At 34.9% G+C, this 24,435-nt stretch overlaps 1 protein-coding gene across 1 annotated transcript in view; it reads left to right on the forward strand.

The window, feature by feature from the left end:
* The window catches only part of LOC136834406 (multiple epidermal growth factor-like domains protein 6), a 385,610-nt gene that overhangs the window by 347,809 nt on the left and 13,366 nt on the right, over positions 1-24,435 (forward strand). Inside the window, 13 exon segments of the mRNA XM_067096968.1 lie at positions 353-435; positions 14,126-14,403; positions 15,266-15,402; positions 17,139-17,262; positions 18,103-18,222; positions 18,750-18,935; positions 19,795-19,958; positions 20,472-20,574; positions 20,974-21,176; positions 21,624-21,810; positions 22,397-22,522; positions 22,934-23,043; positions 23,483-23,586. Coding sequence (XP_066953069.1) covers positions 353-435; positions 14,126-14,403; positions 15,266-15,402; positions 17,139-17,262; positions 18,103-18,222; positions 18,750-18,935; positions 19,795-19,958; positions 20,472-20,574; positions 20,974-21,176; positions 21,624-21,810; positions 22,397-22,522; positions 22,934-23,043; positions 23,483-23,586 — 1,925 coding nt within the window.

Consider the following 24,435-nt stretch of genomic DNA (forward strand, 5'->3'; position numbering starts at 1 on the left):
TGATTAGACATCAGCTCTTCTCTGTTGTTATGGATGGCTTTGCATTGAACCCTGTGGCCTGTATTAGAATCTCATGTGTATGTTTTATCATGTTTTCAAAGAGCTTTCTTTGTTTTCTGAAACAGAATCCATGTAACAACATAGATTAATGGTTCCTATTTTATTTTTCCTCTTAGGCCATGCCGCGTTAAAATCACCATCAGTAATAGTCAGTGCAGGACCGCCCTGCTGGATTCAATTTCGAAGCTGACAGTCAAATTTTCATGGCCGTCCCTAGCGTCTTGTGTTATTCCCCTGCATCCCTTCTTTTGTTTTATTATTCGTTTTTGCCGTTCTCCTTCGCAAGACGTAGAGCGAATGCGGGGTGAGGAACGGAGACTGTGACCACTTCTGTCACGATGACTCTGGAAGGATCGTCTGTTCCTGCCGATCTGGGTAAGCACGCAGCCCATGGCCCATCATGGGCTTTCATCAGTTCTCTGTCGTGTTTCCTTTAGATGTTCAGGTAAAAAAAGCTTTAGATCACAAGGGTTTTCACTGGACGCTGCAGTCGTTGTTATGAAACATATATCATGAATCTCAATTACAATTTGCATAATGGAAGCGATGTTCCGACCAAAAAGGTCATGGCATTCGTCTCAGAGGATTTGAAAATGGTGTCAAAACCTACATACAGTAGATAAACGGAAAGGAGTGTCATTTTTGGGAATGATGGATATTTCACCCGAACACGCTGTTCTTGAATTTTTTCATTAAATACCCTGCTGTGTTTGGCATGCTTATGAAATATGTACTTATTTAAGACTAAAAATGGGACAATAATATTAGAAATTCGGCCTCGTCGGGAAGAGTCATTAGACAGATTCATCTCTTCGAAGGCTTGGATAATGGTGTCCAAAGCCCATTTGGATGGAAAACAGAACATTCATATACGAAACGAGGGATCCAACAGGTAGGTCACCCAACACATTATGTTCTTGCAAGGCTTGGAAAATGGGCCAAACCCATCTGGATAAACGAAAAAGGTGTCATTACCTGGAGAGATTTTTCATCCAGACAAGTCATTCACTCTTTTTTTTTTTTTATAATATTTTTCCTTCTTATTTCCTACAATTAGATCTCCTGAAAGCTGTCCGAGACTCTCGTCAAGCGCAGGAACAACACCTAAGCGCTGTAATAACACCCACCGCCTAATTCTGTTGCTCTTATCTGTAGCACCAGCAATCCTTTCGCCGTCCGCCCATTTCCAACGCCCCTGAAATCTTTCCACTGACCCATTAAGAGATCGCGGCTACCGCAAATTATGCCAAAAAGTCAAAAGGGGTTAGGTGCCCCGTTACGGCGATATGAAAGGTCCTTACCTACCTATTACGGGCATCTGTTATTCATACCTTCAGGTCTGGCGGTCCAATTTATATTTCTTGTAAAGGGTTGATCTTTTTGCTTTGTGTTTTTCTTTTTTTTTGTTTTTATGCTTTTATGTATGTTTCATGTTAATATTATTATAGTTCTAGAAGTATTTATTGCTCTATTATGATTTGAGTACAGTTATTTTGGAATACAAAGCAACGTAAATCGATATATTTTGTCTAGATTTTGAGTCGATATGCTTCACAAGATGGCAATAGACTACTTTGTTAAGTCTACAAGAATGCTTTTTTGTTAAAGCAGTCTGCAATGGCTTATAATCTCAGGTTTGGTACACTTTATCACAGACGTCTCTTGTTCTGATAGCTGCTGTTACATTGATTGTTATGTTTTTTGAGTTCATTGCCTTGTGCGTTTGTAGTTTTTTTCGGATTGGATGTTAGCAGAACCACCAACATAATGACAAAGAGTGTAATTCCGTCGTAAGTTTCTGTATGTAACAAGTGTCCGTATGAATTACAGCAGAAGTTTGAACTGTGTCAGTTTTTAAACCTTGATCATTCCTAGCGTTACAAGGGGATGTTTGAAAGAGTACAGTATGTGTAATATTTATGCTTTGTTAAATTTTTTATATGGGTGTTAATAGTGTGATATCTGTATTGGTGCCAGTGCTTCATTTAAATGTTAGTCTCTGTCTGAAATTCATTAGTGAGATGAACTATCCAGTATCTTCTTTAAAAAAAAAAAAGAAAAAAACATATTTTAAGTTTTTTTCTAAGCATGGACTCGCAATATTTTAAGCGTTTGCCTCTGTACTTGCTCATTTTAGCTCTAGGTATAGTTGTGAAAAATCGCCATTGTATTTAAGGTTACCACATCGCCGTATTCTATTTCTGTTTTGTTTTTTTTTTTTTTTTTTTACTTTCATAATGGATTTACATTGTAAAGAGTTGTAGGTTTTTTCCTTTCTTGATTTAGAGGTCGATAGTTGCTGTATTTGCAAAAAAGCTCTTTAGGCCATTCAAATATACAAGAAAGGTCATGTCCAGACCGCTTCCTGTCTCTCAACAAAATACGCTTTTGTCTCTAAGAGACTTGATCAGCAGAGATAAAGGGACTGGGACAGGTTTTTCAGTGTGAATCTTACGGTGCAGTAACACTTCTTCATAGTGGAAGGAAGCTCACTTACTTTTAGCATGAAATGGAAAACCCTTGGAGGTAAGCAATGATTATTACTTGTTTCAGTGACGTAAGGAAACAACAGTCATGATATTGCTGATGTTATAAATGACTACCCAACCTTTCAGTAATGATAGATTTGTAGCATCTACTTGGCATGGTTAATTCCTGTTAAACAACAAGGACATCCATCATTTAGACCATCGACCAAAGATGTCCTTTTCGGCCATCTTCTGTAACTTTTATTTTCAGCAAGAAAGTTTTGTATTGCCTCGAGTGTCTTCGTGTCTAAATTCTTCAAGCGTTACTGTCCAAATTCCCTGAGCTGCCATGACTTCACACTGCCAAGCTACCCAGGCCGAGGTCTTTCATTTTCTTGGTTGTAAAGTTGTGGAGTTGTGAAACAAATGGCTCTTGCAGGTTGATGTGTAGTTGTTGATGCTCGCATGTTTGAGATGTTGCGATGATACTTTTAATCAACGTGTAGCATGAGTTATTCCCCAAAGCTCGGTTATTTTCCTCATATTTTCAGTCCCATGTTTGTTCTCTTCTGGAAAGGATAGAAGTTAGAAAGATGCCAAAGGTTTCGTCTGGTGTAACTACGGCCTCGTCTGCTGTTTGTTTCGCTTTTCCACTGAAATTTAGTCCTTATAATAATAGGTTGGCTATGTCTCGCAGTACCTCACGCTAAAAGAAATATACATTTAATGTATTTCAGTTCATCTCTCAGGAAGACTTGAAAATGACTTCGAGTGTGTGAAGAATTGTTTGAAATGCAGCCGACTGTGCTTGCGCTCTGAGCCAGAGTTTGTACTCGGCAGCATTTGTTTGAAAAAGTTCATAAGGATTCGATTCTTACGTACGGTGGAATGAAACTTTTCTTCGTTTCTGTGTCGAGTTTTTGTTTACATCGAAAGTTTTACTTGTTGTATCATTTGCAGAGCAATAAAGAAATATCAGATAAGTTCAATGTGCCAATATTCAATAAAGGTATCTTCAAAAGATTGGGAAAACATCAAATAAACAATCAAATAATGTGTTAGTATTGTCCAGTAAATATTTTTTTCAAAAAAAATTCGTACACTACATAAAAGGCTTACCGTTGGCTAAGCATAAATACTGCTGAAACCAGTGAATTTTGGTTGAAACAGTCACACTTGAAGGACTACTGTTACCTTGCTTTCCAGACGGCGTTTTAGGACAGTGGGAGGGTGGGGGGGCGGTTACCTGTACATCTTTTCCAATTACAAGATCTTTTGTATATTTATTTGCATTTAGTTGTTTTATATATTTAGTTGTTATTCGGTCTGTCGTGTGTTATCTACCCAAAAAGAAACATTAAGAGAATAACATAAGGTTTGGATTATAAAACTAATTTTAATATATTTTATTTCGTATTTTGACCGTTTTCTGTTGGTTTTATATTTGTGCTTTTTATTTACATATTTATTTTGTGTGAGATTTTTGTCGTTTTACATCATATCATTCACATGATCTTCACGTAGCAATATGTAGTTGAACAGATAAGAGATCAAGGTATATTAACGATTAACTTATCATATTTTCACGCTGTAAATGTCAATATGGTTCTTAATCCCATTTTTGTTAATGTTTCTGTTGTTTTTTGTTACAAGACTGTTTTATTCTGTTTGTGGTTTACTAATACTGGAATGCAAATGAAATTTAAGTTTAAATGCATCTGCACACTGCACAACATTTTTTGTGGTTTTGCAAAAATCAGTGTAACTATTGATGTTAGAATTAATCAAAAGGTAGATTAATGGACTTAGGTGGAAGCAGTTATCATCCTTCAATTTTAGAGAGAGAGAGAGAGAGAGAGAGAAAGAAGGAATAATAGAAATTGCAATCGCACGCAAGAGTATGCTTTATTCTAGAAAAGGGTTGCCTATAACGAAAAGAGGATATAATAATAGTAAATATAATAGGCTTATGAAGACAAACACACACACGCAGAGAAAAGCGGAATATGATAATTTCATCCTGGTACTTTGGCGGAGACGTTGATCGGGCTTAGTGTATCGGACTTAATGGAAAAAACCGGTCCCGCCAAATTACAAGCTGAATGATTCGCCAAGTAGGTGGGTATGAGTCAGCCTAGGTCTCCTCTCCGTCACAGTCATAAGCATTTGGGCATTTAGTATGAAGCAGGTTGTGTCCATCTGCCCTTTTCGGGGCCTATCATTAGATTGCGGTTAATAATTTAAACATTATTGGGCAATTACTGAAAAGGGATACATTCTGACTGATCCTGAACGACAACACCTATCTCTCATCAGCCTCGCTCTCCCCTCTGATACAGATCTGGAGGATTGCGTCTTCAAGGATAGTCGTGATGGTCGGCGAGGAAAGAAGATTAAATAGGTCCTTGTTTAGGGGGAGGGAGACGGGAGGGGAGGGGAGGGAATAGGAGGTAGCGGCGTCTGGCGAACGATCGAAGTAAACTCTGGTCTTTTCCGCAGGCAGCTTAACCATTCAGTATGCAGCAAGATGGTATCACATTACCGTAATCAAAGAGCTGTCCGCTGAAACGCCTTTGTTAATACTTTTCAAAACCTCCCCTTTTCTGTCTGAGATGAGGACAGTTAAGCGTAGATGGAACTTATCCAAGGCGTAATCAGCGCTTTTTTCAGTCTTGCATTTCAGATGGAGATAAAAGAATTTTTTCCATAGTATCCTTGACTTAATTTCACCTCATTTTAATTTCATGTTCCTCTATAGCAGAGTGAAAAGTAAAGGAATACTTTTTCCATACGTTTTAGTTTCTGTAATTGAGTGTCTTCAATTTTCCAAGTTTTGAGTTTCTGCAATTTTCCAAGTATTTATTTTTCCGTCTGCCAGAACGAAAAAAATGGAATTCTGAAGTATTTTTGGCACGCCTCTTTTAAATTAATGTCCTTCATGGATTTTCTTTCTGTTTCTCACTCATTAACGATTCTTGAATTGATAAAAAGCCATCTGCCGTAATTCCTTCAACTCTACGTATAAATTTCAAAGATGACTGACTTCATTGTTTTTTACGTTAGAGTTTCATTAGTCACATTATGGCAGATGTTTTGGCTGTGTTTCCTGCGGAACGATACAATTATGTGTAATTAAAATGTTAACTCGGCCATATGATGCATAAACATGAATTGTTTATTTCTTGACCTTAAAAGTTAATGTCATCCAGACTATTGTCTCCTGAGTCTTTGAAATTCTTGGAATTTGTAACCTTAAACTGTCCCACTAAAATCAGTAAAATCGATTTTTGCTTACTGAAATTTGCAGAATTTCTTCTTTCTACCAAATTTGCAGAATTTCTTCTTTCTACCCTTTTAGTTATTATTCAACACTGATCGCTTCTTAAAAGATATTTACTCTTTTACTGCAACAGTTACGTTAATTAAACACTAAATTTCTATTATGGTAATGATTTAGTCATTCTGATCTTTTGTATCTTCATATTTTTTATTGTCTTTCCTTAGCGCACATTACATGTAGAAGCAAAATTCATCCCAGAAAACCATGTTTTACTTTATTTTTTATTCCATAATTATAATTTATTTTAATCTTGTTGGTCCTCCCATAATGATATTCTCCGAGGAACAAACCTTTCGGCGTCGACACCTTTGTTTTTATTTTTCTCTCCAAACCTCCCGTGGAAGTGCTAAAAATTCATGCAAAGTCGAGACCCCATACTGACCTGTACTACTGCAATCAGCGTTGCGGATCTGTAATGAGCCAAGATTTACCCTATATATGTACACCTAATCCCCAACACGTCCATAATGCATAAGTGGCAGTTAAGGGTAGGGGTAGTGGGGAAGGGAGAAGGGGAGGGGGAAAAAGGGTTGGGGGGGATAGAGTGGAAGAAAGGCTGGTAGATTGAGGGATAACCCCGACGTCCTTATTCAAGAAGTTTTGTATCCTGAGGAGATGCAAAGAGGTCCTCCTTTTTTAGTACATGCTTTGCAGCACCTAAAGAGACACGCTTCGGTGCTTTCCCTTAAAGGGAAGTGTACGGCCGATTGCACTTTGCTGAAAGGGTTTTACTTTTTTTTTTTTTTTTTTTATTCACGACCCGCCGTTATGGAATTAAGGGCTCGGGATATACGTATTTCTCCTGAGAAAATAAGGGTCGTATGGTTTAGTAAGAATTGAACGTATGCTTGTGTATAGCCTAACTCGATTTATCTATTTATATACATGTGTATAATATATATGTTACGTATACATATATACATTATATATATATATATATATATATATATATATATATATATATATATATATATATATATATATATATATATATATATATATATATGCAAATGTCGTTAAATATGATATTGCAGAAGTTGCAGTTTATTAGTTTCTTACTAATGTTCTCGATTTTCCTTATTATCTTCCTCTGTTCTTTCAGGCAACTGATGGAGTAAAGCACCAAAGTTCATTTTGATGGACGTTTTATTTGGTTAGGACGTTTCGTCTCTTCTAGAGACATCTTCTGCTACAAATGAGTGTTTACAAGGAAATTCACACATATATATAACATTCTTTCAAGGAACACTTGTCAAAAATATAACTATTCGATGGTTAAAACCAATATTTCGGGTAGTTAGCGTTTTGAAATTAACAGTTAAAACATATAGGTTTGTTACTAAACTTGTTTACAACTGGCCTGTTGACAATTACCAAGAATTGCCAATTTAGGTATTTTTACTAAAATGTTCGAAAATGTTGGACGAAAAAATTTTAGTTAGAAAATAGATTTGTCAAAGTTTTATCTTGTTCTAAAGACATTCAAACTTTGTATATTAAAATTAATATACTTTTTACGTGTGTAAAAAGTATATTAATTTTACATATACAGTTTTGAATGTCAGATAGAACAATTAAAAACATGACAAATATAATTTCTAACTAATTTATTTTAGGTCCTGGTTGTTTCTAACATTTTAGTCTAAATTTTGTAATTTTGGTAATTGTCAACAGGCCAGTTGTAAAACAAGTTTAGTAATAACAAACCTATATGTTTTAACTGTTAATTTCAAAACGCTAACTGCCGAATATTGGATTTTAACCATCGAATAGTTATATTTTTGACAAGTGTTCCTTGAAAGAATGTTATATATATGTGTGAATTTCCTTGTAAACACTCATTTTGTAGCAGAAGATGTCTCTAGAGAGACGAAACGTCCTAACCAATAAAACGTCCATCAAAATGAACTTTGGTGCTTTACTCCATCAGTTGCCTGAAGAACAGAGGAAGATAATAAGGAAAATCGAGAACATTAGTAAGAAACTAATAAACTGCAACTTCGCTGTCATATTTAACGACATTTGCATAAAGGCTTTTACTGCCAACATTCACCAACATATATATATATATATATATATATATATATATATATATATATATATATATATATATATATATATATATATATATATATATATATAATCTAATAAAAGATCAGTTGTCGTGCAGGAAAGTTTCTAAAATCTCGTCAAGGCTAACCTTATCTTCATAGATTATCGATTAATCTCATTCTTTCAGTTTTTCTGTCTCAGCATGAACAAACCACCTTTTTTGCATTCTGCTGTCATCGTTCCGTAACTGTATATGCATAGTTGAGAAGCTATCGCTTCAACCGTAAAATAATAAAAAAAAAAACTAAATTTATTTGATTTTCTGTTGCTAAGGTGTTGGTCGCTGAGCTATAGAAATATGCAAGGGAGTGCCGACACTTTTATGGATACGGTGATTTGTCAACTTCAGGAGATTAAGTGGGATTACTTTTGAGGTATTTCTGGTTTGGAGAATTCTATCAGAGACACTTTTGAGCAGTTGTAAACGTTTTCATTTCGTCTTTATCCGAGATGCTGGAATGCTCGGAAGATGGGTGGTTAGTTTCTTATACTTATATTCTCTTTGGTTGCAGGGTAATGGAGATTGTGAACATACTCACGACATTTTTTTTATTTAAACTGTTAAGTGGGAGTAAAGAAAAATGATATCTAATTAGTGACGAGTGATTAGTGAAGATAACAAGAGGAAGTTAAAAGTTAATATTCTGAACCAGTTTATAGCATTGTTGGTGGGTATACCGACCACTCTTTGCGCCTGTGTAGGTTGATAGCGTAAACATTACCATAAATTGATTACCGCGTTTTGGATTCAGCAAAAAAACAAAAAATAAATAAATCCATACAACGACGATACAGAAATTCTAAATTAATTTGATTTTAATCAGTGTCATTCAGTATTTTATTAGAAGGTTCTTGTCATAAATGTTATTGAGTCAGAGAAATGATATGAATGAAGATTGCAGGTCGACAAACCCATTGAAAGGATTCTACAGAGCACTGAAGAATTTATCCCATAATGTTAGTGGCACTTTGATTAGCAAAATAATGCACTGAGTTGGACTAGCGCTAGAAATGTGGGTAAATAAAAGTAAATACTCTGAATCATACCCCTGATTACAAGATAACCAAAAATGACAGAGGAGGGTTTGAAATTAGGAGATGGGCGCGGCCGGTGTTTCAGAAAGACTTGTTAGAAGTGCCGACTGTCATTTTGACCAATGGAACTACATCTATCTTGGGGCTTTGAGCTCGAAAGTTTCTGTGTGGAGCCGTCCTTGCAAATTGCCGGTTCCTGCTTGTGATTATCTCATTGAGATAATCGTTAGCATGCACACCTGAGAGAGAGAGAGAGAGAGAGAGAGAGAGAGAGAGAGAGAGAGAGAGAGAGAGAGAGAGAGAATCATTCAGGGAAATTTTTTGCTTATAATATAATGATAGGAGAAATGTCTGTACGGAAGTTTGAAGCAGCTGATGCCATAGAAATTTTATGCCATGATCTTTATCTTGCTTTTCTCGGAAGAATAACCCTATTAAGGGAAAAGGCTTAATGTGGACTAAAAAAAAAAGTTTACATGCGCATAATCTCTCTCTCTCTCTCTCTCTCTCTATATTATATATATATATATATATATATATATATATATATATATATATATATATATATATATATATATATATATATATATATATATATATATAATATATATATATATATATATATATATATATATATATATATATATATATATTATGTATTATATATACATATATACTGCATATGTGTTTGTGTGTGTGTCTAATAGGGTGGCTCTACATTATGAGTTAATGTTAAAAAGTTGTTACAACAAAGTGGTTCATACATTTCAGGAGAATATAAAAAATAATATCTGATGTTATTATTTTTTATTTGTTTTAATTAATTTTTTTATTGATTTTTCACTCTTTATTTAAATTTAATTAATAAAGTGACACTCATAAAGAACACTGTCTCTTTTCCAGCGCTCCACAGTATGTGTCAAGGAAAGAATTTTGATGTATTTTATATGAAATTTTTTTTTTTATAGTATTATGAAAAATAATCTAACATAATGCTTGTTATTTTTTATTGTTATACTTACTGCTAAAAACTATTTGTATTAAAAAAAACCTTATCATAACTAACAATAACATTTATGCTATCCATTTTTCATAGTTTGTTCCAACAATCCCAAGATTTGTTAAGCAAATTATGAAACATATTACACAGTATGTATTTGGCTTTTGTGGCAGTACATATTGCGAAACATTTTTTAGACCGAAACTCAAAAGCTTACCGTAAATAATGTCACGTAAGGCTTCCGCTGGGGCTGGGCTTGACAACCTTTATTCTACACAAGTAGCTCATTTTTCATATATATAAAGTTCGTGAAAATTTTGAGCATAAGCTACAGAGGCAACAGATACCATATGCCTCCCTCCCCCACCCCCACACACACACCCCTTGTCAGTGGGAAGAACAAAACCAAACAAATGACAATGACGTCGCCGACGGCCCACAATTTCACACTCCATCAACTGAATTTTGGAAAGACGCGGGGCGGGTTTTTGGGGGGGCGGTGTTAGGATTAGAATCGAAGCACCAGTATGACGAACGTCAGCGCCTCCTTCTGTAAGGAATGCTGCCTCCTTTTGTAAACCTTCCTTTTGGTCATTTGCTGGCAGGGTTTGATGGACGAGGCGGCCAGGTGGAATGCCACTGAGTTAAGAAAACAGCAGTTCTGGGGTTGGGTGGTAGGGAAAGGCCTTGTGAGAAGAATGATGAGAGGGCAAGAAAAAATACATTTAATATTATGGGTTATATGTCTCTATTTCGGTATCAAAATATTCGCAGACCAAATAAGTTCCTTCCAGGCTTCAGATTTCTACCTCACACGTATGTGGGATTTTTCGCTATATGTTTTTATATATACATATATATATGAATGAATTTTATCACATCACCGTGATTCATATACAAGCATTAAGCTACAAACGTCCTTTAACATCCAATTCGCTCGACCTCGGAAATAATAAATTTTCATATATGTTACCCGAAGGGGAATTTTTTTGGCTGATAATAAGTTCGTCGTCTCTTGGGCGACGAACTTATTATCAACTAAAAAATTCCCATCGGGTAACGTATATGAAAAATATATTATTTCGAGGTAGAGCGATTTGGATATTAAAGACGTTTGTAGATTAAATGTTTACGTTTATATATATATATATTTATATATATATATATATATATATATATATATATATATATATATATTATATATATACATTTATATACATTTATATACATATAGGTTTATATATATGCTGTATATATATATATATATATATATATATATATATATATATATATATATATATATATATATATATATATATACATATATATATATATATATATATATATATATATATATATATATATATATATATATATATATATATATACTGTATATATATATATATATATATATATATATATATATATATATATATATATATATATATTAATTTTTACCACAGCTTTTTTCCTTAGAAGGTTGCTATCCCCGCGCCATTCTCTACCCTGATTATGACCCTCCGCAGTCGGCTAAGCACTAGGTTAATACTTCCCTGCGTAAGCACATCTACTTCTGACATTGCTGGAGTTGTGTCCTTACTCTATAAAATCAATCTCTTGCTGGGTGTAGTAAAACAATTTACAAGCGAAAAATTGTTTGTATCTTGGACAGCAAAAATTAAGTTAAGTATACCTTAGTTTTACCAGACCACTGAGCTGATTAACAGCTCTCCTTAGGGCTGGCCTGGACCGCAAAAGTCTTGGAGTAAATATGCATATCTTTCTCGGCTCATATATTGTCAAAGTGCCTATAGCCACCGCGACGCCAGATAGCAAAATTAAGTCGATCAGAGCTCCCTCTATAAGTGCAGGGAGTACTTCGATGCCATAACATTGCGAACGGAATTTATATATATTTTTTTTATGTGCAAGGAACAACGGGATTGGTATTCTTTTGCCCAGGACGAAGAAAGTAAAGAAAAGGGGAAAGGACGGAAGACTTTCACCCCATTCTGTTACAGGGAGAAAGTAATGAAAATAAGACAACTAGAAGTATCAGTATACATCCAAAACTTTTCTGTAGAATGAGAAAGAGCAGTCGCAGAGATGTTCCTAAAGCAAGGCAGGTTATTCCGAAGCCTTAATATGGTCGTTTGATGAATTGGTACGCATTTATTTTTTTTCATTTTTTTATTTGAGATCTCTCTCTCTCTTATGGTTTGCCTTTCCTGATGTGAATTCAGATTAACTTGAAATTCTCTCTCTCTCTCTCTCTCTCTCTCTCTCTCTCTCTCTCTCTCTCTCTCTCTCTCTCTCTCTCTCTCTCTCTCTCTCTCTCAATTACACATGAATTATAGTAGCATATTTAACACATTTCCTAAAAGCAAAATATGATTTCACACATGAAATGAGGTAGCGATATGAACGCCATTTTTTCGTAACACAGTTATCTTGTCCCCCCCTTTTTTTTGCAGAATAAAGAAAAAATCTTAATAAATGGGATGAATATTCCCTTTATATTAAAGCATTTTTTCCTATTGGAAGTGTTTACTCTAACATATCTGCATCTACTGTGTTCGAGTTCACAGGAAAAAAATTATTTCAAGCGTAGAACAGTGCAATTATGTCAACATATTTCGGGGAATTCTCTTCTGATGAAGTTCATGAGAGAACTCCAAAGTGACTATTTTCCGACGAACATAATTATCAGTCAACGTTCATCCGCAGCATACATCTTGCACACGCAATAGTTCACACCCATCATTCCATTTCCTTTCGTTGAACAACGCCCGGTGACGATGATTTTAAAAGCTCTTTTAACTAGCAAAGGCGGGATTCTATTCAGGATGTACACGCATGCGCGGACAGATCCGTATATGGAGTGACGATTAGTTCCGGGTATACAGTCATCTTTTGTTTTACAAGCGCCTGAGTACGTGAGTAACACGGAGAGGTGTTTGGAAGTTTCAAAGTTCGGAGTTTTCGTTTACAGTACCTACTGTTTTTTTTAGAAATCAGTTGTGTGAGCTTGGTTGCTGATATACGTTTAAGGATATGCGCCTGTATTTTATATGTATACTTGAAAATACGTGCATACTCAAAGAGAGGTTTACCCGAGGTTAAAAGGAAAGTTCAATTTCTTTTAATTAAAAGAAATGTGTTTTCCAGGTACTTCTTACAGGGAATTTTTTGATACCGAATCCCATTTAGAAATTGCCGTGTCTTTTATAGGATTTTTCTCGATCTTTCTGCAAATTTTATAAATTCATATAATTAAAGTACAGTTTAGGAATAAGTTCAAACAAGAAACGATCGAAAATGAATCATATGTTTCTTATAAGAGGAATGGATCAGTGTATGTTTCTCGACGGCGGTGTAAATGTGCCATGGCCAAGAATTTGGGTCGCATGTTAAACCGATAAAAAGCTCGTGTTACTGTCAATGGATGCACCTTCGGTTGTAAATTTCGGTACGAGAACTGTTCGGTACAGGAATTTGGTTTTCCTTTATTTTATTTATTTATTTATTTATTTATTATTTTTTTATTTTTTTACCTTATCCGTTAGTGTGTTCCTTGGTCTTATACAGGTGAGAATTCTGTTTGATATAGATTATCTTTGGCATTTTCTATCATACCTATACAACTATGTGTCTGTCTGTGGGATATATCAGGATTATCAGAATTGTGTTGTACTCTGAACCAAATACCTACATTGTTTTATGGAAAGTTTCTCAGTGCATTGTTAATGAAATGAGTACTTAATGATCAGTTACGAACGGTCTGTTTTGGTTACATGTTTATCAGATAACATTATCAGAACACCTAGTCTGACAAGAAATCTTGACGTAATATTAGATAAAGAAAACTTTTTTTCTTATTTGTTTTTTCTTTATTTCCAACGCAGTTGTTGAGTATTATCGATATTTATCACAGTAAATGATTCCTTAATTATGACGCATTGACCCCTACCCAAATTCTCGGAGTGAATTGCAAACGCATGTCTGGAAGTAGCTTCGAAGACGTGGCTCTCTCTCTCTCTCTCTCTCTCTCTCTCTCTCTCTCTCTCTCTCTCTACAATTGATTTTGATTTCTCTTCATACGTGCAACAGGTACCGCTTGGCTCTCGACGGCAGGACCTGTGAAGTAGCAGATCCCTGCTCCATCAACAATGGGGGATGCAGCGACCTGTGCCAGGTGGACCAAGGAAGGGTTCGGTGTTCCTGCAGGATGGGCCTGGTCTTATCCGAAGACCAGGCGACCTGCGTGGACGTCGACGAGTGCCAGAAGCAGGACACTTGCAGCCATCGGTGTCGCAACACTTGGGGCTCTTACCAGTGCCTCTGCAACTCGGGATATCAGCTTGGCACTGACCATAAGTCATGTTACAGTTAGTTTTGTTTATTTTTATGTATTTTTTATTTGTTGGGGTTCTTTTGCAAATGCTTTACATTGGTGCTTTTTACGTTTTGAAGTAAATTTATTATGCTATTAAGAATTACTTTTCTGAAAAAAACATTTTTAGCATTTCAGAAAATTATTGGAGGAGAAATAGGAAACAATATCTTGTTAGATAGCTGATCTCCGTAGAATCAGTACCTGCAGAGAACAATTGCATTCGAATATGTTTGTGTGAGCCAGTTAGTTTATCTGTTATATATTGGTTGTTATTGAAATTGTCTTCCTTGTTGTCGGATACAATGAGCACTTCAGCCTTTCCTTTCTATTGTATGGAAACTTGTTTTATACACACACACACACACACACACACACACACACTGAATTTTTTTTTTTAACTTTTACAGTATTTACATGCGCGTGTACGTATGTGTATTAGATAATGAGATAAAGAGCAATGGTAGATAAGATATTTATGAAATTTTTGTGTGATCGAACGAACCATATGATATAGTCATACCTTGCAGAATATCTATCGTTTCTCTCTCTCTCTCTCTCTCTGTATATATATACTGTATATGTGTATACATATGTGTGTGTGTTGTGTATTATATAGGTATGTGTATATATATACATACATACATATATATATATATATATATATATATATATATATATATATATATATATATATATATATATATATATATATATGTGTGTGTGTGTGTGTGTGTGTTTGCGTGTATGTGTATGCCCCTGTAAAATATACATGGGTCCGTCAGTGCGCGCTTGTGCATGCATTTCCTCTCTGTATACACTATGATTTCAAGAGCCCAAATATTTATCTCCCGCAGTGATCGATATGGAAGTGATCAATTCGTGCCTAGAGAACAATGGCGGCTGCGAGCACATGTGTAGACACGGCCCCGGAGGTGCCATATGCAGCTGTCACGCAGGGTACTTGCTCCAGCCGGATCAAAGGTCGTGCAAGGTGAGTCACGCATCACATGACCTCAGCGGTAACTTATCTCGCTGTCTTTGGAGACCGATCTCTCTCTCTCTCTCTCTCTCTCTCTCTCTCTCTCTCTCTCTCTCTCTCTCTCTCTCTCTCTCAAGAGGACTTTAGGCATGACGAGAATTAGGACGGGGATTTTTTTTTAACCTTTTCACACTTTTTTTTTTTTTATACTCCTCGAAGGTTGTCAGTCCAAAAATGGGGTTTTATTGGGTCATGCTACAAGCGCTCTCTTTTCGGCGTTGTAAGCGAATAGTGATGTTCGCTGAAAAACGTTTGGTAGGTAGGTTTGAGTCTGTTTTTTTTTTTTTTCACCACACGAAATCTCATTTTATAAAACAAATCGTCTCCATAATTCTCTCTCTCTCTCTCTCTCTCTCTCTCTCTCTCTCTCTCTCTCTCTCTCTCTCTCTCTCTCTCTCTCTCTTTCCTGTAACATTTGTAGTTGTTGTGTCAGGTAACTCGTAATTATGAATGTGAATAGGTATTACAATGAAATCTGATTATCTTGATTGCTGTCACAGTGGCAATAAACACAGAATATACTGAGTTTATTGCCACACTTTGTAGAACTGCAAAAAACACTCCAAAAAATAGATGTCGACTCGTTAATTATTGTTTACTACGTTGTAAGCAAGCATTTATGCAAATTGTTATTTAGTGCCTTGTTAAATGTTATAGTTCTGTTTTTATTTATCCTTCTATGCTTTACTTTATAATTCGAATCATACATTTTTAAATAGGGAGGAAAGCTGACTCTCCGTCAGGCAGTTTTTCTGTACTGCCGATTACATACTATTGTGTATAATGTAAAAGGGAGAATGTTTTGTTTATATAATATTTTTAACCATTTTTATTTTTGACATCGGAAATTTTTAGCTGTTTTTCGTACTTCAGCTGTCATTGGCTATTTTTCATATTTCAGCAATTATTAACTGTTCCCCCTTGCTTCAGCATGATTAGCTACAGCTCTTACGTCTGCAGTTATTAGTCACTTCTCTTACTTCATGTAATTATTAGCTGTTTCTCTTACTTCATGGAATTATTAGCTGTTTCTCGCACTTCTTGTAATTATTAGTTGTATCGCTTACTTTAATGTAATTGTTAGCTATTTTTCTTACTTTATGTAATAATTACCTATTTCTCCTGCTTCAGCAGTTATTAACCATTTCTCGTAATCTATATATATCTATAATAATAAAATCCGAGTGGATCGTGTTTGTCCTCCCCCGGGTGACAGTACGGGAGACATGACACAGCCGGTGGTGGGGTATGTAGGGGAACGGAAGGGTAGGGGAGACATCCACCCTCCTCCTGCAAGCCTGTTTGTCCGTCCCCGGTGGGGGCGGGTTGGGTAGGGGATTGGGAGGGTAGGGGAGACCCCAGCGCCGGGTTCCAGCCACGCACTAGTCCAGTGATAATCAACCATTTTTCTCACTTCAGAAATTATTAGCTATTTCCTTTACTTCAGTTCTTTGCAGAATTTCTTGGCCTCAGCTGCTTTGTTTTTGTCTTTTATCTTTCAAATGTCCCTTTGATCTCTTCCCACTTAGCTGTCCATCTCCTTTAACTTCGCCTTACTCCAGTTAGTGCCTATCTCTTAAGACGAATCCTTCTGGGCGAGTTGCGCGAGACCAGAAATACGAGGAGATAGTCTAATAATAATAATAATAATAATAATAATAATAAATAATAATAATATTTTTTTCCAGGACGATGATGAATGCCGTGCCGGGACCCACAGGTGTCAACAGGAATGCGTCAACACGGCAGGTGGCTACGCTTGCGCCTGCCGTCAGGGGTACACTCTGAGCACTGATGGTTTCACCTGTATCGGTAAGAGAACTATTTGCATGTCTGTTGTCATTATTATTATTAATGTTATTGTTGGGGTTATTTCTCTGATAAGGTTGTTACTCCAGTAAGAGATAGCTGTAGAGGGGTAAAGCAAGATACCTGTCACTGCAAAATCCATCCTTTATACTTAGTATGTCCAGGATGAATTACTTTTGCAGGAAAATGTTTATAAATTCTACTCCTTTATACACATTCAATAGTCTCATCAGCAACGTCATATCTTCCCACACTCATATCAAGGGCTTTCCGTTTCGGTTATTGTTATGGTTTTGTTGCTAAAAACACTTCGCGCCATAACTTGGTCATTATACAGGAAATACGCTTGTTTTATTATGTTATTCCTTTTTTAAATATTAAAAACAATGAAGTGTTCCATACGAAAGCCATTTAAATTATCGAAAACTCCCAGCTGTGGTTTCCTACTTTTTACAATTGTATTACTCGTAAGAAGACTGTTCTGAAATGCATTATTATTCTTTGGAATGTATTACTATTATACACGAATACGTTCTTTTTGTAATAAGTATTTTTTTTTTATAATATTCTCACATTGTTTATCCTGCTTACGAAGCTCTTTTTTTATTATTATAAAAGTAGTTCCACCAGACAACTTTGCCACATATTTAGACTAGGCCGGGTCTAACTTATTTTTTTTTCACTGTAGAAAGATGAGGAAAAGTTGGACATCCAAAGAATAAACTAATATAGACATTTTAAGTTTTATTTGTACTTAGAGGATTTTAAGCCCCTCGTTTTTGCACTTAATACCCTAAAAACGAGATGGACTAATTATTCATGCAAAAACTCCGTCCTCTTCAGATGTTGACGAATGTTCGAGCCAAAATGGAGGATGTGAACACGAATGCAGGAACACGGCAGGATCTTTCGTGTGTTCTTGTCGTAAGGGATACGTCCTCACGGAGGGCACACGCTGTAACAGTAAGTATCCTTCGCCAATGGCAAACTCATCACCTGTTTTATGGTGTAGGAGACAGAAGGCGTCCTATGTTCGTTCGAGGTTCCTCATGTTAATTTGGGTGGATATTGATTTATCTTCTTTATTTTCATCTCGTATAAATTCCAGTCTCTGGTATCTTAAAATAGACGTAAATTTAAAAACTAGTTAATGATTCATGTTAAAAAAACACATCGAAAGAAAATATCTTCAAGCTAACACTAAGATTAAGAGAAGGATTTGAAAGTTAATCTGACCTAATATTAATTAGTCTGACCTAATATTAATTAGAGCTGATAGTCAGGAAATACCTGACCAGTGTCTTATCAAGTTTTATAGATGATTTATTGGCTCTAATTACACCATTTCTTTTAATGTAACAAAGACATTTTTTTCGTTTATTATCACAGACACAGATGAAATGAAAACATGGTGAATACTTATTTTGTTCAGTGCTCGTGCGTTTAAGAACGTTCAATTTTTTGTTAATACTTATTTTTATACTCCTCAGTGATCGATTACGACTACTACGAGGAAGATTACTCCTCCCAAAGTTCCAGGGGAGACCTCGACTTGAGCACGGCCTTGGAGGACGACTTCACCGTCCTTGAGGATGTTGAGACCCTCCGACCGCGAACCGATGATTGGGAAAACATTACTTATGCCGAGCATGCGAAAGTAGTCACTATTCAAACTCGTGAGTATTTTGTGGGAATTTATTAAAAGTATATTTTAAGGACACTCAAGTAATTTTATGGCATTTTATTGGTATTCTCTTAAGCCTGTATTCAAATTCAGAACTTTGGAAAAATTTAATGATAATTCCTTAAATCTATACTGAAATTTAGATCTTCACAATAATATTTTTGGTATTTTCATAAATCTGTATCGAAATTCAGAACTTTGAAACCATTTCATTGGTATTCTCTCAAGTCTTTATTGAAATTCAGACTTTGTAGAGGTATTTTTATTGTTTTCTGTTATGTATTTTAATAGTATTAAAATGCTTTTTAAGTATCTTACTCATATTTTGCATTGGAATGCATTCAAATTCGCAGACATATTTTCTTGTATTTTAAGGGAATACAAGTATTTGGGTATTGCAGTGAAATCAAGCATATTTATCAATGTTGTAAATACTCGTATTGAAACCTGAAATGTTAATGAGAACTGATAAGACCATAATTTTTTATGATCTGCATTTTAATGATATTTAACGATTGCTGTATTCGCACGCTTTGATTATTTAAAGATGCTCAGTGTTTTATTGGTCACTGTTTTGCACTAGTTTTGTGAATCCTTTATATATATGAAAGTAGTCGGCCCACATTGAAAGATTATCTTTGTCCAGAGACTTTTACAAACACCTTAGGCATTTGCTAATTTTGAGTCACTTTAGAATGTCAAACAACAACCTAGTTAGATTTTGAGCAACTGCATTCAAATTAAGAATAATGGAAAAGAAGAGTTGTTTTACTAAAAATATCCCAAGTTTATTCAGAGACGATTATTTTACAGATATGAATTCTTATTTTTATTTTTTGTGAATCTTTCAGGATGTGTGCCGGGGCACTTTGGTCCTAATTGTACCCTGCAATGCAGTGATTGCCCTGGCGAATGTGAACCTGACGAAGGTGGATGCATTTGTGACCCTGGTAAAACAGGTCCTACTTGCGGAATGCCGTGTCCTTCAGGATTCTATGGGATTGGCTGTAATGAGGTCAGGAATTATTCTTTAATAAGATGTGCCGTTTTTAACTATATGACTTTCCATGCTGATTTCTGAGAATAATTCAAGTGAACTATATAAGGTTGGGTATTATCTCTGTAGTTATCAGGAAGGTCGCAGCATCAAAGCTTGAAAACGTATATTGCTTTCAAAAGTTGTAGAGTAAAGAAGATTTCAGAAAGGTTATCTATCGTTTTTTTTTTTTTTTATAAAGCCAAGGATATTTTTTTTTCTAAGCTTATGTGGTTTGTCTGTGGAGTCAGCACCGTATGATTTCTCAATAATAAAAAGGTGCCACTAGTGTTTCGAAAAGGGAGGTGGATGCAAAATTAAGCCTATGACTTAGCATGTTATACTTTCAAAATTAAGTAAAGTTGAATTAACTCTTATAAAATTCCGAATATTCTGAAGATCCAATAGATAAATTTCACCATCTTTATTGATGTTATTTGTGATACAGGTATTCGATTGAGCGATCATTTAATTTTACTCCATTCTTTTCAGGTGTGCGTATGCGAAAACGGAGGCAAATGTGATCCAGTAAATGGCAAATGCACCTGCCCTCCAGGTGTAAACGGAGAGAGGTGCGAGGACGGCTGTCCTGCAGGTGTGTGACTTTTGTCATTTTTTAGGTCTTGGATGACTTTTCTTAGTCCAGAATTGCTTGTTCGTTTCTTGTCATGAAGTATTCCAGTAGCAAAGTAAGAACAGCTTATATATTGGACAGATGTAAAACTTTAGACATATTTCTGTATACGGAGCTCATTTGTTTCTCATAACGAATTATTAGAGTAGCAGAATATGAATAGCATGTATATTTAATACAAAGAAAGCATTAATGTATATTACTGCATACGGAGAATGTATAACCATGATCCTGCTAAAGCAATAAGATTATATAATGTTGTTTCTTTTCTTTAGTTTGTCATCCTGATTTGTAACGGTATTTCCAAACCTCATAAAGCAGACGAAAGCTTTATTTAATACTTTTCCCTTTATCCCATAGGATATTACGGTCCGAAATGTGAACTTAGGTGCCCAATGATGTGCCCCTCGATGCGATGCAACAGACACTTCGGATTCTGTGAATGCAATCCAGGGCGTTTTGGGCCCAAATGCAACCTGCCCTGCCCTCCCCTCACGTGGGGTGCCAACTGCCGCCATCAGTGCAAGTGTCGTGCTCAGACAACTGCAAAGTGCCACGCAGAGGTATGGTAATAAACGAATGTTAATTTTTGTTCGTGTGAGCTAATTGTTTGGAATTCCTGACCGTATTAAAAGTTTTCGCTGGTAGCATTCAACGACAATTAACTTTAGTTCATATGAGCTAATTGTGCGTAATTCTTGAAGGTGTTTCAAGTGTTCACTTTTGGCATTCAAAGACCGTTAACTGTTAGTTCGTATGAAGAAATTGTATGTAATTCTTGAACTTATTTAAAATGTTCGTCAGTGTTGAATCCACTATCATATTCAGAATTCTTATTTCTTTTTAATATGTTGAAAGCTCCATGAAGTTTAATCTAACATAAACATTCCCTCAACATAGAAGGTTTAAATATGATTGTTGCATATAACTTTTAGATGGAAGATATTATCATTATCATGGCAGGAGTATCCATAACGGTTAAGTAACTGAACATCAATTTTTTTTTTTAGAATGGCGTATGCGAATGCAAGCCAGGTTACGTTGGCAGTGACTGTTCGGAAGAATGCCCTAAAGGTCGCTGGGGCGCCGGTTGTATTCACGAGTGCCAGTGCGCAAGTGGGGTCACGTGTCATCCAGGGACTGGCGCCTGCGTTCAAGACTGTCCGCCTGGATTCACGGGATCCGACTGCAACGTCTGTAAGGGACGATTCAGTGATTTCAAATGCACACAGACACACATATATACTGTCTCTCTCTATATATATATCTATATATATATATATATATATATATATATATATATATATATATATATATATATATATATATATATATATATATAAATATATATATATATATATATATATATGAATATATATACCTATATATATATATATATATATATATATATATATACATATAAATATATATATATAATATATATATAAATATATATATATATATATATATATATAATATATATATATATATATATATATATATATATATATATATATATATATATATATATATATATATATATATATATATATATATATATATATATATATATATATATATGAACTCATCAAATACCCTACAAATACATTCATTCTACTGTCTCATATCATATTACTATTTGTGTATATTAACGATATTGTGCATTAATATACATTTAAAAGGGCACAACATCGTATTTGATCACAGTGTAAATTTAAACTCATCTTAGAGTGGCTGGGTTTTACATCCTGCCCGAGTTTAATTAATTGTTTTTCTCTGCCAGTATGCCCTGCTGGTCATTACGGACCCGGTTGCATGAAGGCGTGCATGTGCGGCCTGAGACCTTGTGACCCCCAAACTGGTATCTGCCTCTGCCCAGCTGGTACTCAGGGACCTAACTGCTTGGAGAGTAAGTAAACCTTTATGTTGTGTGTGGTCTTGACAATGATTTTTCGAAATTATATATATATATATATATATATATATATATATATATATATATATATATATATATATATATATACATATACATATACTATATATATATATAAAATTTCCCTGAAATATCATTGCACATTTTAAGGTACTGATACAACTTTGTTTCTAAACTTAGCGTCAAGGTCTCTTGAAGCTTGAACTTTAATAGTATTTTATCTTAGATATATGGTGAATACATTCCTGCTAAAATCAAAAGCTTTTAGTCCTCATCAAAGCTGAAATGAATGTATATATATTAATTTGATGCAGGAAAAGTTGCCCGTATGTTTATTGCTAGAATTTTGTTTACTGTTTATTAATGAGTAATTTTGTTATTACACAGAATGCCAAGCTGGAAGATGGGGAGAAAGTTGCCTGCAGGAATGCAAGTGCAAAAATGGTGCCACTTGTGATCCAGAGACTGGAGAATGTCACTGCCAACCTGGATTTGTTGTGAGTGATTGATGACAAATGGGAAATGGCTGAATTTAACAACTTCAGTGATCATTTTACATCCTGAAATCAGATTGACTGGAAATTTTCCTATATTAAGTCTACGTGAAACAGTAATTTAATTTTACAAAAATATGGAAATGCAAAACGCTTCCGTTAAACTGCAGAGTTCAGAGGGCGAATTTATCAATTATTCCTTTTCATTTCATTATTTTTATCTCATTGCAGTAGAAATAAATTAAAGATCTTTGCATAAATCATTATTTCAGTTGTAAGAACCTTATTTAGTAATCTAGTAAGAGGGAAATAAGTGGATTTTGGTTAATTATATGTTTTTCCAATTAAACTATTTTCCTAAAATATAAATGAAATCAACTGTAATGTGTCTGTTAATGATTTGCATTTAGATCTATGATTTAATGTCTACATACCCTTACAGGGACCGACCTGCGAATCGAAGTGCCCACCTGGGAGGTTCGGTGGCTCCTGTAGTGAAACGTGCCATTGCCTTAACGGGGCAACGTGCCATCCCATCACTGGAAGGTACAGTACAGATTAACTGAGGTATTCGTGACATAACACAGGTGATGATTCAGCTTACTTGTTAGTGTCGTAAAGCATATCTCACGGTTATGATATTCCTTTATTGTTTTTGTTTAGTTGGTTGATATTTTTATTTTTATTTAGATATTCTGCAAAATAAAGTACTGTGTACTGGTTCTAATTTTGTAGTGGTCGCTTCAGGTAAAATAGACGTCATTACTTAAGTATAATGCTAATGTTAGCAATAAATAAGTATAACACGTATCTCTGGTTAAATATGTACAGTATTTAATTAAATTCAAGGTTAAACATATTTTGGACATTATAGATAAGTGTTATGTAAATATATAAATAAAAGGAAGCTAACTGGTAGTTCTGACTTCATATTAAGTAAATGTCAAAAGGCATTATATACGGAAGTCTGTTCTTGTAATAGACATGATGATATTAACGGAAAAATAAGTATGATGATATTAACGGAAAAATAAGTACACATAGATTAGCTGTTATATAAGAAAATAAAGTTAAGCATTTCCTTGAAAAAAAAAAGTCATACGTCCTGTGCTTTGAAATAGAATGATTATTTAATTGCTATTTTCAGATGCGTGCTCCTAACCGAATTTATTGCTGAATTAAGATGAAAATGCCTAGACAGTTTTATTGTTGATTTCAAATGCAAGCACCAAACGGGTGTTATTGCTAATGTCGCATTTGAGAGTTTAACCTGGTTTATTGTGTATTACACTGATAAGTGCTTCGTCGGATTTATGTTTGCTAATGTCATAAATATGTGTTAGGCGATACACGTTTTTAATTTTCCCATTCCAGTACTTATCCAGATGTATTGCT

The sequence above is a fragment of the Macrobrachium rosenbergii genome, chromosome 53, assembly GCF_040412425.1.
Source record: "Macrobrachium rosenbergii isolate ZJJX-2024 chromosome 53, ASM4041242v1, whole genome shotgun sequence".
In the NCBI taxonomy this organism is placed as follows: Eukaryota; Metazoa; Arthropoda; class Malacostraca; order Decapoda; family Palaemonidae; genus Macrobrachium; species Macrobrachium rosenbergii.